General features: G+C 36.9%; 1 protein-coding gene across 5 annotated transcripts in view; it reads right to left on the reverse strand.

Annotated features, from left to right (window-relative positions):
- The window catches only part of ADAMTSL1 (ADAMTS like 1), an 861,052-nt gene that overhangs the window by 168,064 nt on the left and 673,679 nt on the right, over positions 1-19,309 (reverse strand). For all 5 annotated transcript variants that reach the window (XM_054689145.1, XM_054689144.1, XM_054689147.1 and 2 more), the window contains 3 exons: positions 18,160-18,364; positions 16,791-16,938; positions 14,280-14,364 (listed from right to left, as the gene is read on the reverse strand). In XM_054689145.1, the coding sequence (XP_054545120.1) occupies positions 14,280-14,364; positions 16,791-16,938; positions 18,160-18,364 (438 nt within the window). The remainder of the gene's footprint in view (positions 1-14,279; positions 14,365-16,790; positions 16,939-18,159; positions 18,365-19,309) is intronic.

Below are 19,309 nucleotides of genomic sequence, written 5' to 3' on the forward strand. Positions count from 1 at the left end.
TTTCAGGTTGTTAATGGCCTCATCTTCTTCTCTAGTTTCAAAATCCAAATTGAAATTTGCTGGAAATCACATTAGAAATACTTGATTTTGGTTTAATTTTCAATCTTACTACATTTGAGCTATAAGTTGACAGTGGTTGTGGATTTTTTTCCCTCCTCTGGTGTTTGTGTATGAGTGTTGGCATGCTATCAGGGTGAGGACAGAGGAGAGAATAATCTGAGTACTGTAGAAAAAGATAATAAAAGACTTTAAGATGGACCCAAAAGATTACAGAATACCCTGTGAAGTGCATCCTTATTAGTTATCTGAGCCTGTCATTGACTGTGAATGCTTTTCCATTCTATAAATTGCACAAAACTGATAATACAAATAATTCTTGCCCACTGAAATACACATTGTCAGCAGAATGCAACTGATTGAAGTCCTGTGGATATACTCACTCTGTACCTACTTGAAAATTCATTTCAGCATTCTTATTTGCCTAAATCTGTACAGTTCTTTAAAAATGCCCTTGAATTGGCTGTAATATCTTCTTGTTTCTTTATTAATTAATGAGGTAAATAAAATCTTTGACAGATGTTTCTGTTACGTTTCATGAGAATCATGGTTTTTTCCCTTTTAAAATTTTTATCATTTAACTAGTGGCCACAGAGGGATCTGGAAAATAGTATATTGGAAAAATAAAATATTGTATAAGTAATTCTACCCCAAATTAACCAGAAAGTCTTGTACATAAACACGTCATTTGGGGGCAAAAAAAAATCCCCATACTTTATTGGTAAGGATGTTATTCCAAATTACTTCATTTTATTTTTAACCCAATCCTTTTCTTTAGTTCTGAAAAGTCGGTCTTTTCCTGACTCTGCACAATGCTTTAGACATTAATGGAGTAAAATCAGAAAAAGGTGCAGTTATTGAAACTAAAGCTGGGTATTTTGGCATTTGGATAAAAAATATATGGATATATGAATAAGATAGATGCATGAAATAAATGCTGCTGGTTGGGGAAGAAATTTAGAAAAGAGAAAAGGAAACTTTCATTCATTTACTTTTTACTTATACATGATTCAAAATATTACATGCAAAACCCTTTAGATATTTAGGGTCTTTAAATGAAATTCAAGGTAGGATGCTTAAAGAAAACCTCCAAAATAAGTCAGCAAAGAAAAGAAAAACTTTGGAACACTACAAAGGGAAGGCAACTCTTTAATTGAATCACTTCAGGAATTTTAGAATTACTTTTAAAACCCACAATACCAAGACAAACTTAAAACGATAATTTAAAAATATAGCTAGAACTTCAAAGTTTTGGGAGAACACTTATCTAAAATATGCCTCTCCATTTGCTTAGAACCACACCTAAATCATTCCAAGTAAATGAGAATCTAACTTATTGTGAAAGATCTTTACTCAAGGATACTTGAACTGAATATGGAATTATGAAAATATTTCTTAACTGTTGTTGTCAGCTTACAACTCTCTGAGCTGCAAATAATTCATGCTAGTTATGTAACTCACATTGAAGTCTCCAAGCAAAAGGTTTCAAACAAACGTGTCCAGGACACCACTCTACCAAACACCTGATAGAACCACCTCTTGCCTGGGGCGGTGAGGGTCTTCAGCAAAGTAAGGTGACCCAGAAATATTACCAAAAGTAGAATGATCTTAGAAATTAAAATGACAAAACAAATGCCAGTTTTGACCTGTGAAAAAGAAATTCAGTGACTGCCCCATCTAGTGCTGCTAACCAGTATTAAAGTGAAGGGAGAACCTGATGCCAATTTCACACTAAGGCAGTCTGGGGAGAGCTATATTTAGGGGCATTTTCCAAGTAGCAGACTTCATTTTCTCATGACAATGATGCCCTTTTGGAATTTCTGAGAGGCAGCTGGCCTCTGCAAGAATGCCTAAATGATTTTCCTGTAGAAAATGCTCAGTGCTAGAAGTCGGGGAAGAAAGGCTGACTTCATTAAAGAACACATTTTCCTTTCAAAGAGACTTTATACTCAAGGAAATTATGCAAGGGATTTGAGTTCCCTCAAAGTTCCAAGGAGTCAGAGACTACTGGGCTCTTTCAAAGCCTGGGACCTCATCTATTTGAATATTCTGTTAAATTCATCTTGCAGTTCTGACCAAGATTTCTCTGATACGGCTCCAGACAAGAAATTAGAAGGAATCTTATTACAGAAGGGGCCCTGTTGTCACTTAAATGTGTTTATTCTTTAACAGTAAAAGAAAAAGTCAGTAGAGAGATAGTTAATAGACCATTTCTAAGAGTACTGGTTTTCATCATCTGCTATTCCCAGACAGTTCAGTCCAGCCATCTTCATCCCAGTGGCCATCTCACACAACTGACCATGCTTTCTTCCTGAAACACTTTTCCTCTTACATGGCACCAACTTCTCCTCATCAGTTCCCTCTTAGTTCACCTTTTTTTGGTCCTCTCCTTTTTCTCACACCCTAATCACTGCAATGTCTCAAGGCTGAGTTTGGGTCTGCTGGTTGACACTCTCATCAATGCTTCTTAGTGTTCAATACCATCCAAGTACAGGCAACTTACAAGTATTCAATTTTTAGACTAGACTATCTTGTCTAAATAAAATGGCACAGGGAGTCATTTTATTTTTCAAAGAAATAAACATTAATTTACTTAATCTATCAAAGTTATATAGTACTTTTTATGTGTCAGGCACTAATTTAAGTGCTTTATAAATAGAAGTTGTTAATTCATAACAACACCATGAGAAAAGAATAGTTATTATTTTAATGTATAGATGAGGAAACTAGGGTATAAGGAACACAGTGAAGTTTCCTGCTCTAGACCACCATACATTGTTCTCTCTCATGCTTGACATTTCCACTCTGGTATTTCAAAGGTAGCTCCAACTTAAAAGGTCAAAAATCGAACTGTTCATTTCCTTCCTCAGCAACCTATTCCTCTTCCAATCTTCTCCATCTTAGCAAATTATTCCACTAGCCATCCAACTACTCATAAAAAATTACAAGTTATTATTGCAACCTCAATTTCATTGATTTCTCATTTCCAAATGATTCCAAATTCTATTAATTCTCCCTCAAAATTGTAATTGAAATTAATTTACTTCTCCTCATCTCCACTACCACCATTTTGTTTTTTAAGAGAAAAGGGCATCTAAAAGTTGAACAGTAACAAATATATGTTTTGCATGTACGGAACAACAGTATGACAGAGTAACTCCAGATGCCATTGTAAACAGTTTAACTAAGATAAGCAAGGGGGGTCAGAAAGGAAAAGTCAGATAGGGCATTTACTGGGGAAAACAAAGGTAGATCTGCCTTTGCCCCTGGTGGAGGACCAATGGGTATTTTGGTGGTGGACATGATATGGTAACATGGATCTAAAGAGATATAAACTTATTACTCTAAATTCTATACAGTATTGTAAACCAATGGTCAATTAACAAAAAGAAATAAGGGGATTAGATCTTCCTGGAATAAACCCTTATGGAGAGAAGTTTAGATATAAACATCAAAAGAAACCTCTATCTAGTCTACCACTACTTTGATATAACAATAATAATAGTTAATATTTACTAATGTGTTTTAGACCTTTTCTATTTATTAACTCATTATCATTTTGACATTGTGAAAAGGGACACAGATTATTGACAATCCTTTCAATGGAATGCTAGCACAGCCCAGCAACTTGCAGAGGTTGTCTAATATTATGGAAGCGTGGGTCTTTGTCTCTTGCTAGTCTGTTTGCCACACCATCCATAGAAGTTACCTCGTAGAGGGCTGGTGTCCATGGTGATGGAATTTTACCTTGTAGAAAAATATTAACTTGTCTAATTCCAATTCTCATTTGAACTATTAGTTTTAACATCTTAATGGTTCTTTCAATAATTCAATAATTTGACATGTGCTCATTTTATATTTATACAAGTCATAATTCTGCCCCTTTGAAAATTATATTTAAATAGTATTATTCTCATTCCAATTCCAAAGTGATATAATTAGGAATTTCAAAAGTTAAACTACTCAGATTTTTGAAGCTAACATCTATACCACATCTAAGCAATTTTCAGTCCTGAATAACCATAAAAGCCACTGGTTTGTTTTCTTTTTCTGTTACCTATCAATACAGTCTTTTAAAAAAAATTTTACATATATTTTACATCATTCTTCCATTTTATACAATGTATGCTTTCTCCTCTTAGGTGTAGTCCCCGTATAAGTTCCACCACCAATTCACCCCTGCACCATCACCATAGTCCCTGGTGCTCTTCCCTCCCCTGTTTTGATCCCTCTCCCTACTCCTCCCCTGCAGAGTTTCTCTGATTTATAGTTGCCTGCTAATTTTGTTTTTTATTATAATTATTTTTCTCCTGATCATTTATTTGGTTCTCCTATATTCCTCCTATAAGTGAAACCATCCAATAATTTTCTTTTTCCTTCTGGCTTATTTCACTTAGCATAATCCCTTCTGGCTCCATCCATGTTGCTGGGGCTGGTTTACCCAATGGAATATATATATACACACCACAATATATATACCACATCTTCTTAGTCATCTATTTTTAGGCATTTGTGTTGTTTCCATATTGGACCTATTGGGAATAGTGCTGCAATAAACATAGGGGTGAAGTTATCCTTTTGAATTAGTGTTTTTTTGTGTTCCTTGGGTAAATTCCTAGGAGTGGAATTCCTGGGTCATATGGTAGCTCCATTTTTAGTAGTTTGAGGAACCTCCACAGCTTTCCATAGTGGTTGGGCCAGTTTGCATTTCTACCAGAGGTGTAGGAGAGTTCCTTTTTCTCCACATACTTGCCAACATTTGTTGTTTCCTGTTTTTTTAATATGAGCCATTCTCACTGGTATAAGGTGGTATTTCATTTTGGTTTTGATTTGCATATTCATCAATACATTATTCATGTAGTAGCTGGGGGGGGAGTCTTCAAATGTAAAGCTTTTGATTGTTTCCCACTATACCTTGAAAGAAAGTTAAACTCCTTACTAAGAGTACATTATGTCATTCTTCATCTTCATCTCCTATTCTCCCTTGGCCCCCGCCTGCCCAGACACTAGACTCTGACCATTCTAGTCTCCTTATACTACCTTAAATGTGTGTAATTTTGTCCTGATTCAAGGTTTTGTCTTGTGAAGGCCACTTCTGGATGATTCGTCTCCTGGTTCTTAGTTTGGATACTCCCACTTGCCCTTTAGGTCTCAGCTTTTAGAGGATGTCCCTGACCATATTGGGGTTCACATTAAGTCCTCTTAGAGCACCTTTACATTTTCTCATAGCAATTTTCAGTCTTTGATAATCAAATCTTTACATAATAACTCCTTCCATCCCTAGACCAACCCTCTATGAAGCAGAATGTCATAATAGGTATTCAACAACTATTTTCAAATTAATAAGTAAATGGGTAAGAAGGCAGATAAATGGGTAAAGAGTTGATGTTATGAATGACTTCTTGGCTTCTCCTTGGATGCAAAGACTGAAACCAAACTAGATAAAGAAGCAATTGCCTAAAAACTCAAAGAAATGAATTTATAATTCTCAGCGTTAGCATGAGGAAACAAAAATCTTTTCCTGCTGTAGAATTTTCTATGGTCTTTTAGATTGTTTTTGTGCCCAAATTTTTAGTAGCTATCATGGATGTATTCATTAATATTTGTTATATTTATCATTAGGCACGATGTGCTGGCCTCATTGTATCTTGATAGGGTGCTGGGTTATCACGTAGCTTGCAGGAAGTTGAAATTCTGTCTATCATATGTCAATTTAATCTCAATAAAAATGAAATTTTATGGAAGAAAAGGATTTTGTGCAGCTTTTAGCCGAAGGCTGCCTTTAGTAATTTATCTGAGACTTCAGTGTAACGCTGCCTCGTCAGACCAGCAGCTACCCAGCAGTGAAGTCTCTGGAGCATTTTGAAGTTGTTTTGAGGTTACAGGGGCCCAAAGAAGAGTTCCTATTTTTCTGTCTACCCCATGCATGTTAAAACTTAACAAGCACTGGCCTCCCCAGTGGCGCAGTGGTTGAGCGCTGGGTTGTGAAGCTGCCCGCAGCCGCTGCAGCACTGGTTTGATCCCTGGTCACTGGGCGTGGGTCCCGCATAGCGCGCAGACCTCTCCTGCCATCTGCTGCTCCCCTCAGCAGTGTATTTTGTTGGTCTGTCTGTTCTGTTCTCTGCTCTGGCGAATCCTCTCACCCTCCCGCGCTTCTGACTGTACCCAGTGCTTGTATAAATAAATAAATAAATATTTTAAAAAAACAAAAAACTTAACAAGCACAAAATTTTGGGAAAAAGAAAAGAATAGACCAGACCACTAACTATATGTGGCAGGTACAAATGGAGTCAAAGTACTTTCCTCACAAATGAAAAATGAGAGTATGACACTTGTTTCAGATCATCTCTCTCTCCAATTGCTTTTCTAATTGGTGTGAACAGAACATAAAAGTTTGGTTTTCCTTGAGGCCAGTATGATTATTTAAAAAGCCATGTCCCATGGACTAAAGTGTCTTTATTGCTTATAAGGTGATTATAGCATTTGTAGTTTTCAGCATATCATTTTCCCTTTTATAAAAATCTATAATACTGTAAACACAGAATACTTTTCCTGAACCATTTCTTCTTCATATGGGTTGAAATTAATTTATCTTGCAATTTTGTGAAAGATTCTTTCTCTTAATTCCACAAGTTTGGCCAAGTCTTCCAATGAGAAGTCCAGTTCACTAAAATGACCTTAATGGACTTAACATATATTGTGGTGACAGTGTCCATACTTTATTCTGGCACACAAAGATCCTACTAATTTGTCTTTGTCACTCTCTAGGGCTCAGCCTAGCAGTAGTTCAGATTTAGTTTTCTGAAAGTAGTTATAGAATGTGCAATAAGTAGAGACTGTAGAAAGGGCTGAAAATTTTAGAACTTCATGGTTTGCAATAAAGCCTTTACAAACGACTACATAAAAATAGCTGTCTGCTCTCTTGAATTTGTTACTGAGTTTTCTGTCTCAGTGCATGCTGGGAGAAATCTATGGGAATTAACTCTAACTCAAAGTCAAGAGAGGATGCTTCTCTACTTAAGTATTTTCTAAACTTTCCTCATTAAATTTTACAATTCTTTACAGATCGCTTTTTATTCAAATAAATTAATCTTTTTCCCTTAGTATACACTGAGCTAAATTCAAAGTCTGATGCTCATAACTGTCTTCAAAGAGGCTTATACAAGACGTATACAAGACAGGCAGTGAGGAGACTCAGCTGCAGAAACCCAACCTGAATTCTGGGTGAAAGTAAGTTTCTTATTCACATGCTCTTAGATATAACATGTATGAGGAAAATACAATAGCTACCTCAGTTTTTCCATTTGTACATGAGTGATTATTAAACATTTTTATTCCCTTAAAGGTTCTCCAGGAATGGGCCTCCCCAGTGGCGCAGTGGTTGAACGCTGGGTTGCGAAGCTGCCCGCAGCCTCTGCAGCACTGGTTCGATCCACCGCCACCGGGCGAGGGTCCCACAGGGCGCGCAGACCTCTCCTGCCGCCCGCTGCTCCCCTCAGCAGTGTACTTCATCATTCTGTCTGCTCTGTTCTCCCCCCTGACTATGGTGAATTCTCTCACCCTCCCAAGCTTCTGACTGTACCCAGTGCTTGCATAAATAAATAAAATCTTCAAAATAAAAAAAAGTTCTCCAGGAAGATGGATGATATAACTACAGTGAACACAGACAGCCTCCTGCATACTAGGCACTATACATATAATAACTCAATCCTCACAATAACCCTGGGAAGTAGGCATTTTTATCATGCTAATTTCATGAGGAAATTGAAGACTTTCAGGTAAGTGACTTGCCCAAGGTCTGCAGTTGCTAGTGGGGGACCAAGAGTTTCACATGGGCAGTCTGTCTCTGGAGCCCACACCGGTCACCGCTATATTCTTAGCAGCTTTGCAAGGAGGTGTGACCAACAATGACACTGCTTGTACCTTCTTTGAGGGTATAAATACACAGACTCATTCTCAACAACTCACACAGTTGGCACCATGATGTAACTGAAAATACAGTAAAATTTTAAGTAATTTTCTGTGGCTTCTGTAGCCTATTTCCTGCATATAGGTTAGAATCACTGTGGTACACATATTGATACAAAATATCTTATTATGTGCTATGTAAAAAGACCCAATAATCTTTCCTGAAGTACTAGTATTGGAGTCACTATCAGATTCACATAAGTCCTATCATATCTCATCAAATATTACTTCACATCAACAACACTGCTCCCCCCATGACATCTTTTCAGAGCCTATTACATTCTTCTCTAATTTACTTCTAATGTTTGTACATTGCCATGTTCAAGCCTAACTCTTCTGATATTTTGCTCAGAGAAAATCTTGGCAGTAGAGTTTGGGAGAGAACTGAATACATAATTCTCCTATAGTCCTTTTCGAATGAATAACACTATCATGCTGTGCTGTGCAGACCCAAACATCAAATGACATCTTAAAAAACAGCTTAGTCTGTGCACAATTGGGTAATATTCAACACTTTGATCCAAATCCCATAATTCCTGATAAGAAGGCACTCAAGATTTCTTAAGGGCAAAGACTATTTGGTTTATTTTTACTATATCTATACTTGGCACCAAGTATGGCACAGAACAAGTGACTTAGGAGTAAATTTAGCTTCTTTTATTAGGAGGTATGAAAACTTAGCAGACCCAGGGATTCTTTAAAGTCATCTAAAGTACATAATCAGACAGAGAACTTACATTAAGCATTCTGTGGCTGTGGATGATATAAGGTATGAGAATGAGTAGATGGGGTGAAGAAGACAAAAGGAAGAAGCTGGAAGTGACTGAGGTCAGGACTGTGGCAGGAATTAGGGCAGATTCAGTCTGGCCTGAACTGAGTGAGGCCTTAGCTCTGTCATGTACCAATTCTCAAAAGTAAACGCTTTTTTAAGCTTCTGATTCTAATGTCAACCTGATTCTGCTTGAACGTCCTTTAGGTTAGTTTAATGACTTGCAAATTGTGTTTAAATTTCTTGATCCGAGGTGAGATGGCTCAATTTCTTAAGAAATACATCTGTTTTTAAGTATATACAAGATAACTCCTTTTTATTTTCTGTAGTCTGAGATTCATGACGATAATGTAATTCAGACATCTTGTACTTAAGGATTTGAACAGCAAAACTATCTGGATCCATTACTGATGTTTGAGTCTCTAAATATTCTTTGGGGGAACACATAAAAACACATGTCACACAATTAACATTTCTTTTACATTCCATTAACATTTCATTTTAAAAAAATGAATTTACATTCTTACCCACTAAGTTTAGCCATCTACATTCTCAGACAACTTGTTGGATATGGAATAATGTAAACTTATGCTTAGATATTACATATTTAAATACTATTTTGAACAAGGTAAACAAGACAGTTAATGACTACAGGATCACCATGGTGACTCTCACTGGTCTGTCTTTCTGTATCTAATTCCTTGTGGGTTCTGTTCACACAGATGCATGACAGGAATTTCCCTTTGCTTCTTACTGAATCAGCCCCATCACTAAGCTGATGCCATCTGGCATCCAGATACTACTGCTGCCTTCTGCCTGCCTGTTTTCCTCTTTCTTCTTCCTTTTTTTAAATGACTCACACCAAGGTTATTTATGGCAATAAATTTAAGGCCTGAGTTTTTCGTTGAAGCAAAAAATATTTTCCTAACTATGTAGTAAGTCTATGACCTGAAAATCCAGTAAGATACATTTTCAAAAACTGTATTATTTTTTATGGAGGTGCCATTGGCTTACAATACTGTATGATTTAGAGGTAGAGGGTCACACTTCTTCAGCTCTTGTTACAACACCACACCCACCACCATGGCACCCAGGGTTATTCACCATAGTCCACTGGGCTCCCTTTCCACCCCATCCTCCCCTTCTGTAGTCTCAACTTCACAGTCATTTCTAAAATCACTTTGGTTTAGTGTTGTCTGCCCCTTTGTTTCTTTATATTCCACATATTAATGAAACCATCCAGTATTTGCCTTCCTTCTTCTGACTCATTTTGCTTAGCATGATGCCCTCCCATTCTATCCATATTGTCACAAATGACAAAAAATTTCCTTTTTTTCCCTTGCTGTCTGGCATTCTATGTACATCAATCTTAATCAATTCATCTGTTATTAGGCACTTAGGCTGTTTCCATAATTGACTATTGTAAATAGTGTTGCAGTGAACATAGGAGTGCACATCCCTTTGTAAGAGTGCTTTTGTAATCTTCAGGTAGATACCTAGATGTGGAACTGCTGGATCATCTAGTAGTTCCATGTGTAATATTTTGAGAAACCTCCACGCTGTCTTCCATAGGGTCTGGGCCAGTACACATTTCCATCACCAGTGAACAACAGTTCCTTTTTCTCCACACCCTCACCAGCACTTGTTCCCAGTCTGGTTGCTATAGGCTATTCTTATGGATGTGAAGTGGTATAAAAACTCAAGATTTTTTTAATATAAGATCAAGGTACAAAGGACCACCCATCCTACCTTCAAGAGGACAATACAGTTAAGGCTCTCCTCCCGGTATGTGCCAGGGTTGGATGGAGGGATGGCTGGTTAAACAGACTGTATTGACCTTCTGTTGCCCAAAGGAATCACCCATCCCCTATTGCTTATTCTAAGCCATCTAAAAAGAACTCCTTACAACTGAAACAGATCTGAGAAGAAACTGGCTTCTCTATGTGACCCATTAGTTTCTCCCTCCCCCTCCATGGGATAACTTGATTCAGAGAGCAGAAAGTGCAGAAAGAGAAAGGCAGAACACTGGGAGCATCCAGCCCTTACCTTTTTTTTAACGCCTGCTGCCCTTAACAAATTACACCTTCTAGGGCATTTGTTGGAATGTCAGTGGCCTGAAGGAGTTAAGGAAATGAACAATTTCCTTCCTATTCCAAGTCAGATCAGACTTTTAAAGAAGGCCAGCTGAATAACTTCCTGTATAGCAACAGTAGACAAGCTGTCTTTGCAAGGCCTAGAGATCACCATAGTATCATTTTTCCTCAAGAAATTAAGTTGTCAAAGTGGTCATAATGTGTACATGGCTTGAGGTGGTTATGATGTGTATGTATACCTCTCAACAAAGACTGAAAGTAAAGTATAAAAAGAGGAGACGGGATATCGAAATAAGAAACTTCTCTAACTTCTACATGATGAATGCATGCAATTGTCCCACTGTAGTAGTACTTAGTAGTTCTGCTCTCTCACCAAATAAAAGTAAACTTTTGAAGGTTTTCAAAATACCTGAAAGCTATTACCATATATTTGGCAGTGAGAAGCAATAAGCTGAGTTCAGTCTGGCATCTAAATGACATGTCCTAAACCTAACAATAATTTTATCAGCTGAAGGCAACTTCAGAAACACAGAATAGCAAGCAGAAGAAAATCCCCTCATATTCCTTTTCCCACCTTTCAAGTGTTAGAGTGCCACTGCTCTTACTTAGAAGAATGTACCTCTTAAGAATCTTATTATTTGAATAAATCTGCATCCCTCTATAATTCCAGAGTGCTAGCCAACTATTTTTTTCATTTTGGCATTATCAAAAGTACCTAATATTCAACAAGACTATCTTCATGTGCTTCATATGTGAAAGGGTTTAAGGCAATTATTTTCTTATATTATTTAATGAGACAGGCTGGTGATAATATTTTCATTTTATATAAGGAGAAATAAATGATATTTTCACTTTTACTCTACAACTCTCCATGTTAGCTGGAGCCAAAGTCAGTGATAATAGTTCTGGACCACTGTTCTACTTCTCTGCAGCAGTTTAGAAGTGACAGCCACAGCTTCTAAACATGACCATTTAATTTAAGCAATGTGAGTCTCTTTGGTCGGGAGAAGGAGCAACTTGCTGACAGTACATCATCTTTTCATTAGGCTACGGAGAGTAATTATAGGTTGCTACATACATTTAGAACCAGTCTATGTGGTTTTTAAAAAGAATGAATTAAGACCATGCAAAATTGTATTTTTTAAATTCAAATTCAGTAGAAAAAATAATGTGACACGTAGCACTTTCCCTAGGTTCAGTGCACTAAACACGAAAAGTATATTAAAATGTGGAAACCATATACGTTTCATTACATTACTCTACAGCTGTCATTTATTTCACTTTGGTATAAAAGTAATTATTGTTCTGAGCAGAATAGTATACATTTCCTTTACCTGGCACCAGCACTCCAATTACAATCTACTTCAATTCAGATTAATCATGCCAACATGGCAATTCTATTACACTGAGAGTAAAATTTAATAATCTATTATATATGGCTATAGTTTCAATGGCTAAACTATGTGTTTAACTACTTTAGGGATTTTATTAAGATTAAAAGTTAAGCATAATGCATGCTAATCAGACCTTTAGTGGAAAGCACTCATTACAAAATATGGTTGACCAAGTCTCTGTAATGCTCCTGCATAAAGCATTAAACTCTACTAACAGCTTTCATTTGAGAAGTATCTAATAATAGGAAAGATGTTTAATTATTGATGTAAGATATTCTGATTTAATTTCATCAGTCATAATGCAATATAATGTATAAGATTATGATTTAGATAAAATAACAAAATGTAGTATACCAGGGAGTAGAGTGTTTATTTAGTTAAACTACATATGTGGTTTTAAACATACTAAACCTAAGAATACATACAGGGAATAACTAGCTCTAATTACATGGCAATGTTCTGTTTCTTAATACAGACACAGAAATAGGACCTTAGTGGATTAGAGAGTTTATACCCCTCTAAATGAACTGCTTACTTCCTCTCTAGCAGCAAGAAGCTCTGCAAGCCAGGTACTGGCAGGAGAGAGAGAAAATGTTTTAAGTCTTCATATATTCATGCAAAGGTTGCTTTGTGATCTTTAACCACTGCCTTTCCTTCAAAGTTCTGCAATGATTAGTTGCTTTTTCTTAAAGAAATAGAAAAAGGTGCTAGAGTAACTTTATGGTACAGACACACTTGTTGTCTTATCCTTTTAAATAAGAAAAGCATTACCTAATGTACATATATTTTTTGGTGAGTTTGTATTATGGAAGGTACACCATTTTGTGAATGGTATCCAGTCAACCACGTGACTGGATTTCATTCCTTTACAGATGAACTTTGGTCATCATAGCAATCTTCATTTTGGGTTGCTTCTTCAATCATTTGCTGTGTGGGGTGTGATTCAGCAACACAATTTGTGTCCTGGCAAACCATGTCAGATTTAGATTCAAACAAGATGAATATGGGAAAATTCTCAATTGCTTTTGAACATGCACATGACAGTGTAAATTTATATCTCTAGTCATTTTCAAACCATAGGTTGAATTTGGAAACCATTTCATATCCTACATGCTATACTGTGAGCTCCTGGGGGGTGGGTAAACATGTCTTATGTACCAAAATATAGCACGGAATCTATCTTGTATTAAATGACTTAATCTGGAAAAAAATATCTGAGGACTTCCTTTGGTGATAGATGAAATTCATCAATAAAATGTCTTCCCTATCTGTAAAAACACTTCAATAGGTATATCTGCTGTTTTTGTAGTGAAATCAATATATAGCTGTCAATCTACTCTTGTTTTGTCTTCCTTGTTTTCTCTGCTGAAGCATCGAGAAAATTTCTGCCTGATGGTCTTATAAATTGCATTGTTTTATCAATAAAAAATGGTAACACTGAGCAGGTATTGGGCCCATAATCAAGTAAGGCAGAAACCTGGCATCCTACTGATAATCAAAACCAGCCAATAAAGGAAGAAAAGCTAATAAACTGCTTCATAAGTATTTTAATTTTTGTGAGTGACAATTTTAGAAATCTGAAAGATAAGGAATGTGAAAAGCTGCTCAGTGGGTTGGCAGTTCTGGCTCAATGGTTAAGGCAATGTGAAAAGTGGAAAGGTCCCCAGAATTGCTTATCAAATCTATCTTATATCATCAGATGAACCCAGGCCTTCTCACCTTTGACCTCTTTGCAAGAGAAAGGAGGTCAGATTTTGGAGAAGAGGGTGGGTGCTATACCTTAATTTATTACTTTAAATACTGAAAAGTATTTAGAGAACAATCAGAAATTTAAGAAACACTTTGATAAATTTCCTATTTCACAGCCCCAAAACCTTACTTTGCCCCTGGTAAGATGATTATACTTAGTTCAAAATTCAGGAAGATTACAACCAGGGAGACAGTACTCATTTAAACCAATCACCTTCAAACCAAAACAACTATGGTTTTAAAACTTACGAGGGTTCTTCTGAAACAGCAGCTCCCTCTTCAAGCTCTTGAGCTTGTTTGAACCATGGCAGCTTGGCTTCCACTGGAAGTTTCTCTGAGAATTAAGTGTATGCACATAAAAAAGGAAAGGTTAGAACCAATTAAAGTTTCAGGGAAATTCCCTTTTGTCCTCACCAGTTCTTCATTTTGTACTACCCAGAATTTACTATGTTGATAATGGCAAATAGTAAGTTTCTGCCCCTGTTGATAATTATATCCCCCCAAAATATCAAACTTCAGAATGTTTAATAATATTAGTCTCTTATCTATGCTTCCCTTTGTCATCAAGAGCGAAGGGAAGTCTTTATTATGAAGGTCATAACCCTGGGAGCACTAGCCCAATATGTATTATCAAAGTTATCTTTTCCCTATTTTCTGTTGAAAAGACAGAGAAATATTTGCTTTAAAAAAAACCCAGAACATAATATAAGTTATATGATGACAATTTCATAATTCTAACTTGTTTTGCTTCTGCCTTTTGGCTAAATGTTCTCCATGCCATACTGTCAAAACCAAACCAAATTCTGCCACTCTGAAATTCACAAAACTTTTCTTTAGATATCGACTCACCCCATCCCACCCCAAGGCTCACTGACAATTGGAATATAATCAACTTAGAGTCCACAACCCATAATTTGATATGTTTCACCTATTTATCTAGCTTTGGTGAAACAATTTAGAACAAGCTTCGAAGTACTTCCTGGAAAAACTGACTAAAAGAAAAAAGAGGGAGGTTATAACTGCTCCTATAGAAGTAACTGCCATGATTCCGATTCTGACATATTTATTAGGGTCATTTATAGACACATTTGCCTTTATAGTGTGAGCCAGTGAAGCTCAATCACCATTTCATAACATATAATTGTAAAGATGAAAGAAATATCTCCATATATGCAAACAGCACAAAATTATATGGCATTTTAATGATGTTTAGAGAGCCAGACTCACTACTTAGTTATGAAAATCCAGATTTGATTCTTGATTGTTAACCACACACTGCTTTTCTTTCTCTGAAGTGGCTTAGTAAAGACAGAGGTAATAAATAATTGACTATTTTAAGTTAGGAGCACTATGTCTCATCCTCTATGTGCTGCAATGACTTATAATTAGAAAACAAAGTGAGTGAGACATATAAAACTGCCAGAGTCAAAAAGACTTGTTAACATGGTAAACACGGCAACAAAGTTATCTAGACAGCCAGCCATCATTTTCCAGCCAACTAAACAACTCAGTCGAGGACGCCATCTTTGACAGTGCAAGTCATCTCTTTAATGATGACATTCATTATTGACATAATAATGACATATTCAGCTTGGCACTAACAGCAGACTTGCAATACTTGACTACTTGTATTTATATACACCAGTAGCCACTTCCTGCCATATTTGGGGATGCTAATGAGAATTAAGAGTTGAAAATGACATTTGTGCAAAACTGACTACATGCCAGGCTGGAGGCTAAGCGCCCTGTTTGCATTGTCATCAAATCCTCACTTGCTGTCTTAGATGGTGTTATTATCATTACCATTTTATAGAGGAGGAGGTGCAGGCTTAGAGAGAGGAGTGTTTTTTAAAATTAATCACTGTCTCTGGTATGTTTTTGTTTTTATTTTAATCATTAATTTCAATTTCATAATGCTTTCACTCCTAGCAAGGGTAGCCTAGAGTAAAATAAAGAGCTACATTGTGGTTGATTTTCAGAGAAATTTAATGGTTTAAATAAATAAGAGACAAATGGGAATCATTTAATGTTGAAAATAGGAGGAAGCTTATAATAAGGAGACCTCCATTTCTGAATGGTATGTGTCTTTGGAATTTTATATTTCATAACAACGTTAGTACAGAAGTCAGGTAAGTATTTAAACACAGCAAAACTGTACCTATATGTGCATCATTTCACAACTAACTCAAAGGCACAGTGGAATTATAATAAACTTGCTCACTTAGCACTTTTCAAAAATTCACTTTTTATAAATTATTTGTAGTATCTTAAATTCTGATTCATTCCAATTTTTTAAATCTCAAATCATGGTTTTGGACCCCATTTTTTATTAATGTTTTAACTTTCAACATAAAAAAAGGCAGCTTTCTGTTTCATCAATTTGAAGTATAAGTCTCCCTAATGTATTTCACACTTAGCAAAGTAGACATGTGGACTGAGTGCAGTGATTTCAACAGCAAGAAATCTGGACAGTAAATCATATATTTCTATGATCTCTTCTTTCAAACATATACATATAAAACTTGTCAGCTACAGCCTTCAGCTTTATCACCTACATATAAGTCTATATGTGCTTAATAACAATTTGCAAGCACATCTAGTTATGAGATTTGAAAAAGAAATTAAGTCCATTTAGTAGATCTTAGTTCTAAAGAATGGTTATTGAGAACAATTGGGATACTTAAAAATGTTCCAGGGAGTTTAAAACAGCACCTGAATACATATAACAATGAGAAGACAGGCAGCAGGACCTGTTGTTACCTTTGGGTTTATAGCAGGGGGTGGGTATGATGCATTCCTCTTTTATGTGGGGCTTGGTTTTCGGGCTACAGCCTCCTGTGTGCATTCCTCGATGATCAATGCAGAGGACCACTCTGTACCTGAGGCCCTGGCCACACGTCACAGTGCACTGGAGGGAGAACGCAAGAGAGAGGAGACTCATAGCTGAAGCCTTGTTCACGTTCCTTCACTGTTACCTAAGACTGTTTAAAGGACTGCTTTATATCAGGATTGATATCCCTTCTTACCAGTCATAGGATCACTGTTTTATTTGGGATGAAGCTGACTGAAAATTAAATCACTTTCAAGTTCTTAGTCAGCAATACTTAAGCCCCCACTGTGTGCAAAGTCTCAAACCAAGCAGCAAAAAGAAGAAACTGTAGGGTATGCTCAATTTTGATCACCAACACTGCATTTTAATTTTATGTAGTCACTTTGCTAGTGGCTGTTATGTCCAAACTACGGGAAGTGCTTGGCTCCTACACTAATTTTTTTCAACTTTCATCTTAGCTCTGTTGTATTACTGTGTGACTGATCCAATTGATTGCATTGACATAAAAGACGTTTAAAGAAACTGATTCAATGGCGAGATGTAGACAGCATCTTCAGTGATTCAGTGACATATGCTTGGAAGCAACTCTAGATAGAGGGAAACATCAGCTTTGACCTGATGCCAGAAACCACATGGGTAAGTAAAGAGCTTTTAACCATCTCTGGAGCTAAGGGCAAAATGGTTTATCTCATCTTTCTATCACCTTTGCCATTCGAATCTTTTTGCATTAGCATCTAGGAAATTCAAAACATTTTAAGCTGCTAAAATAGCTTCCTTAACCGTTAGAAGTTTTTTGTTTTACTTATCTTACTTTGGCTCCATCTTTCTTATTTTGGCCTTTTCATTTCATCCTTTTTTCATTGAGCTATAAGATATAATTTAATTCAAATCCATTTGGGCCCTTTTTGGATATAGACAGAGTATAAGAAATAAAAATGAAACCAAACTTTTGCGCTACTGAGATCTATCATCAAAGCAGCTTTCACAGACTCGGTCTCAATCATCTGACCCCGATTCTACTTGATGGGCCTTTGCCTCCCCTTGCTGCCTGGGAGGATATGATAAGGAGTGACAGAGGCTTTCTGGCCTAACTTGAAAAATACACATTTATATGTACTCTACATGTTTTTTACTCATTTAATTCTGGATTTGGGGCATGCCAACTCCAGGAACTAAACTGGTGGGCTTCTAGACACTTCGAGAAAGCGGGTAGCTGCACTGGTAGCCAGTGGGGTCATAGTGACGAGAGGGAAGAGTGGACTTACTCTCCTAATGAACAAAGAAAGAAGGCACAGTTACCGGAGACCACTCCTGTGCCAGCCATTTAGGGCAGTCAAAAATGTTGCAGGGCTGCACGATGGGCATCTTAGGGGTGTACATGCATTTCCACTCTTCCACTGAGGTGACATGCCCCTGGATGTCCTCCTCCACACAGGAAACTGCCCGGCTCTGGATGCCCCCCCCACACGAGGAGGAGCACGCGGTCCATGGAGTGGCCTCCCACCTACAGAAGCAAGGGGAGTCATCAGGGCAGACATGCACATTGCCAAACCTCCTCAGTGACCTTGCCGCCACCCCGTTCCCAGGGCCTAGGGGGCACTTGGGTTCTGAGAGACTATGGTCCAGAGAACAAAAGCTACCTATTGTCTGGAATCCGATGAGCAAGACAGAAGGATTCAATGTTGGGAAAAGTGCTCTGTAAGCCTCGAACCTACACACGTGTGAGAAGGGACTGTTTGGAGAGCTGTGAACAAGGATGCTTGTGCTGCCTGTAACCTGTTCAAAATAGGATTGTCAGTCCTTCTACTTAGAGTCTTAATATATTTTCTGTGTCTCTGTATGTACATTTATGTTATTTTATATCCTATAATACATTTCAAATATTCTGCACACATGATACTATATATGCCTATATGTGTGTATATATACATATATACACGCACACACACACATATATATATATATATTTGTACTAAATCTCATCAAGTACCCATACTGAGGCTGAAATTGGCTCATGAGTTAACTCTAACAGATTGCACCTGGGCTGGTATGTACATTTTCAATGCAGTGCTTTATTACTTAGCTTTTGGATACTTTTAAATAAGAAGCTTATCAAAATCAAGGTAAATCGAACATCTTTTCTCCTTTGCTTCTACATGGATTCAGCACATTCTGATGTTCAAAAGATGTTACCATTAAGCTGAGGGGCAAATATGTTAACATAAGCAGGATCTATATGTTCCCTATCTGTTGAGAGATCTTGGCTGTTAGCTTTCCCCAAGTGGAAAAAAAAAAAAAAAACTCCTGGAAGAGGTTTATTTTTGGTTGGGAGGCTGATGGCATCAGAATCTAGAGATACAATTAAGTGAGAGAAAATAAGATTGTCAGTAAAATTTACTAGAATTCCATTTATTTCTCAGAGCATTACAGAGCTCTGAAGCATTTCAGA

This window comes from Talpa occidentalis, unplaced genomic scaffold (genome assembly GCF_014898055.3).
Source record: "Talpa occidentalis isolate TD23 unplaced genomic scaffold, MPIMG_talOcc4v2.1 talOcc4.7, whole genome shotgun sequence".
NCBI classification, from domain to species: domain Eukaryota; kingdom Metazoa; phylum Chordata; class Mammalia; order Eulipotyphla; family Talpidae; genus Talpa; species Talpa occidentalis.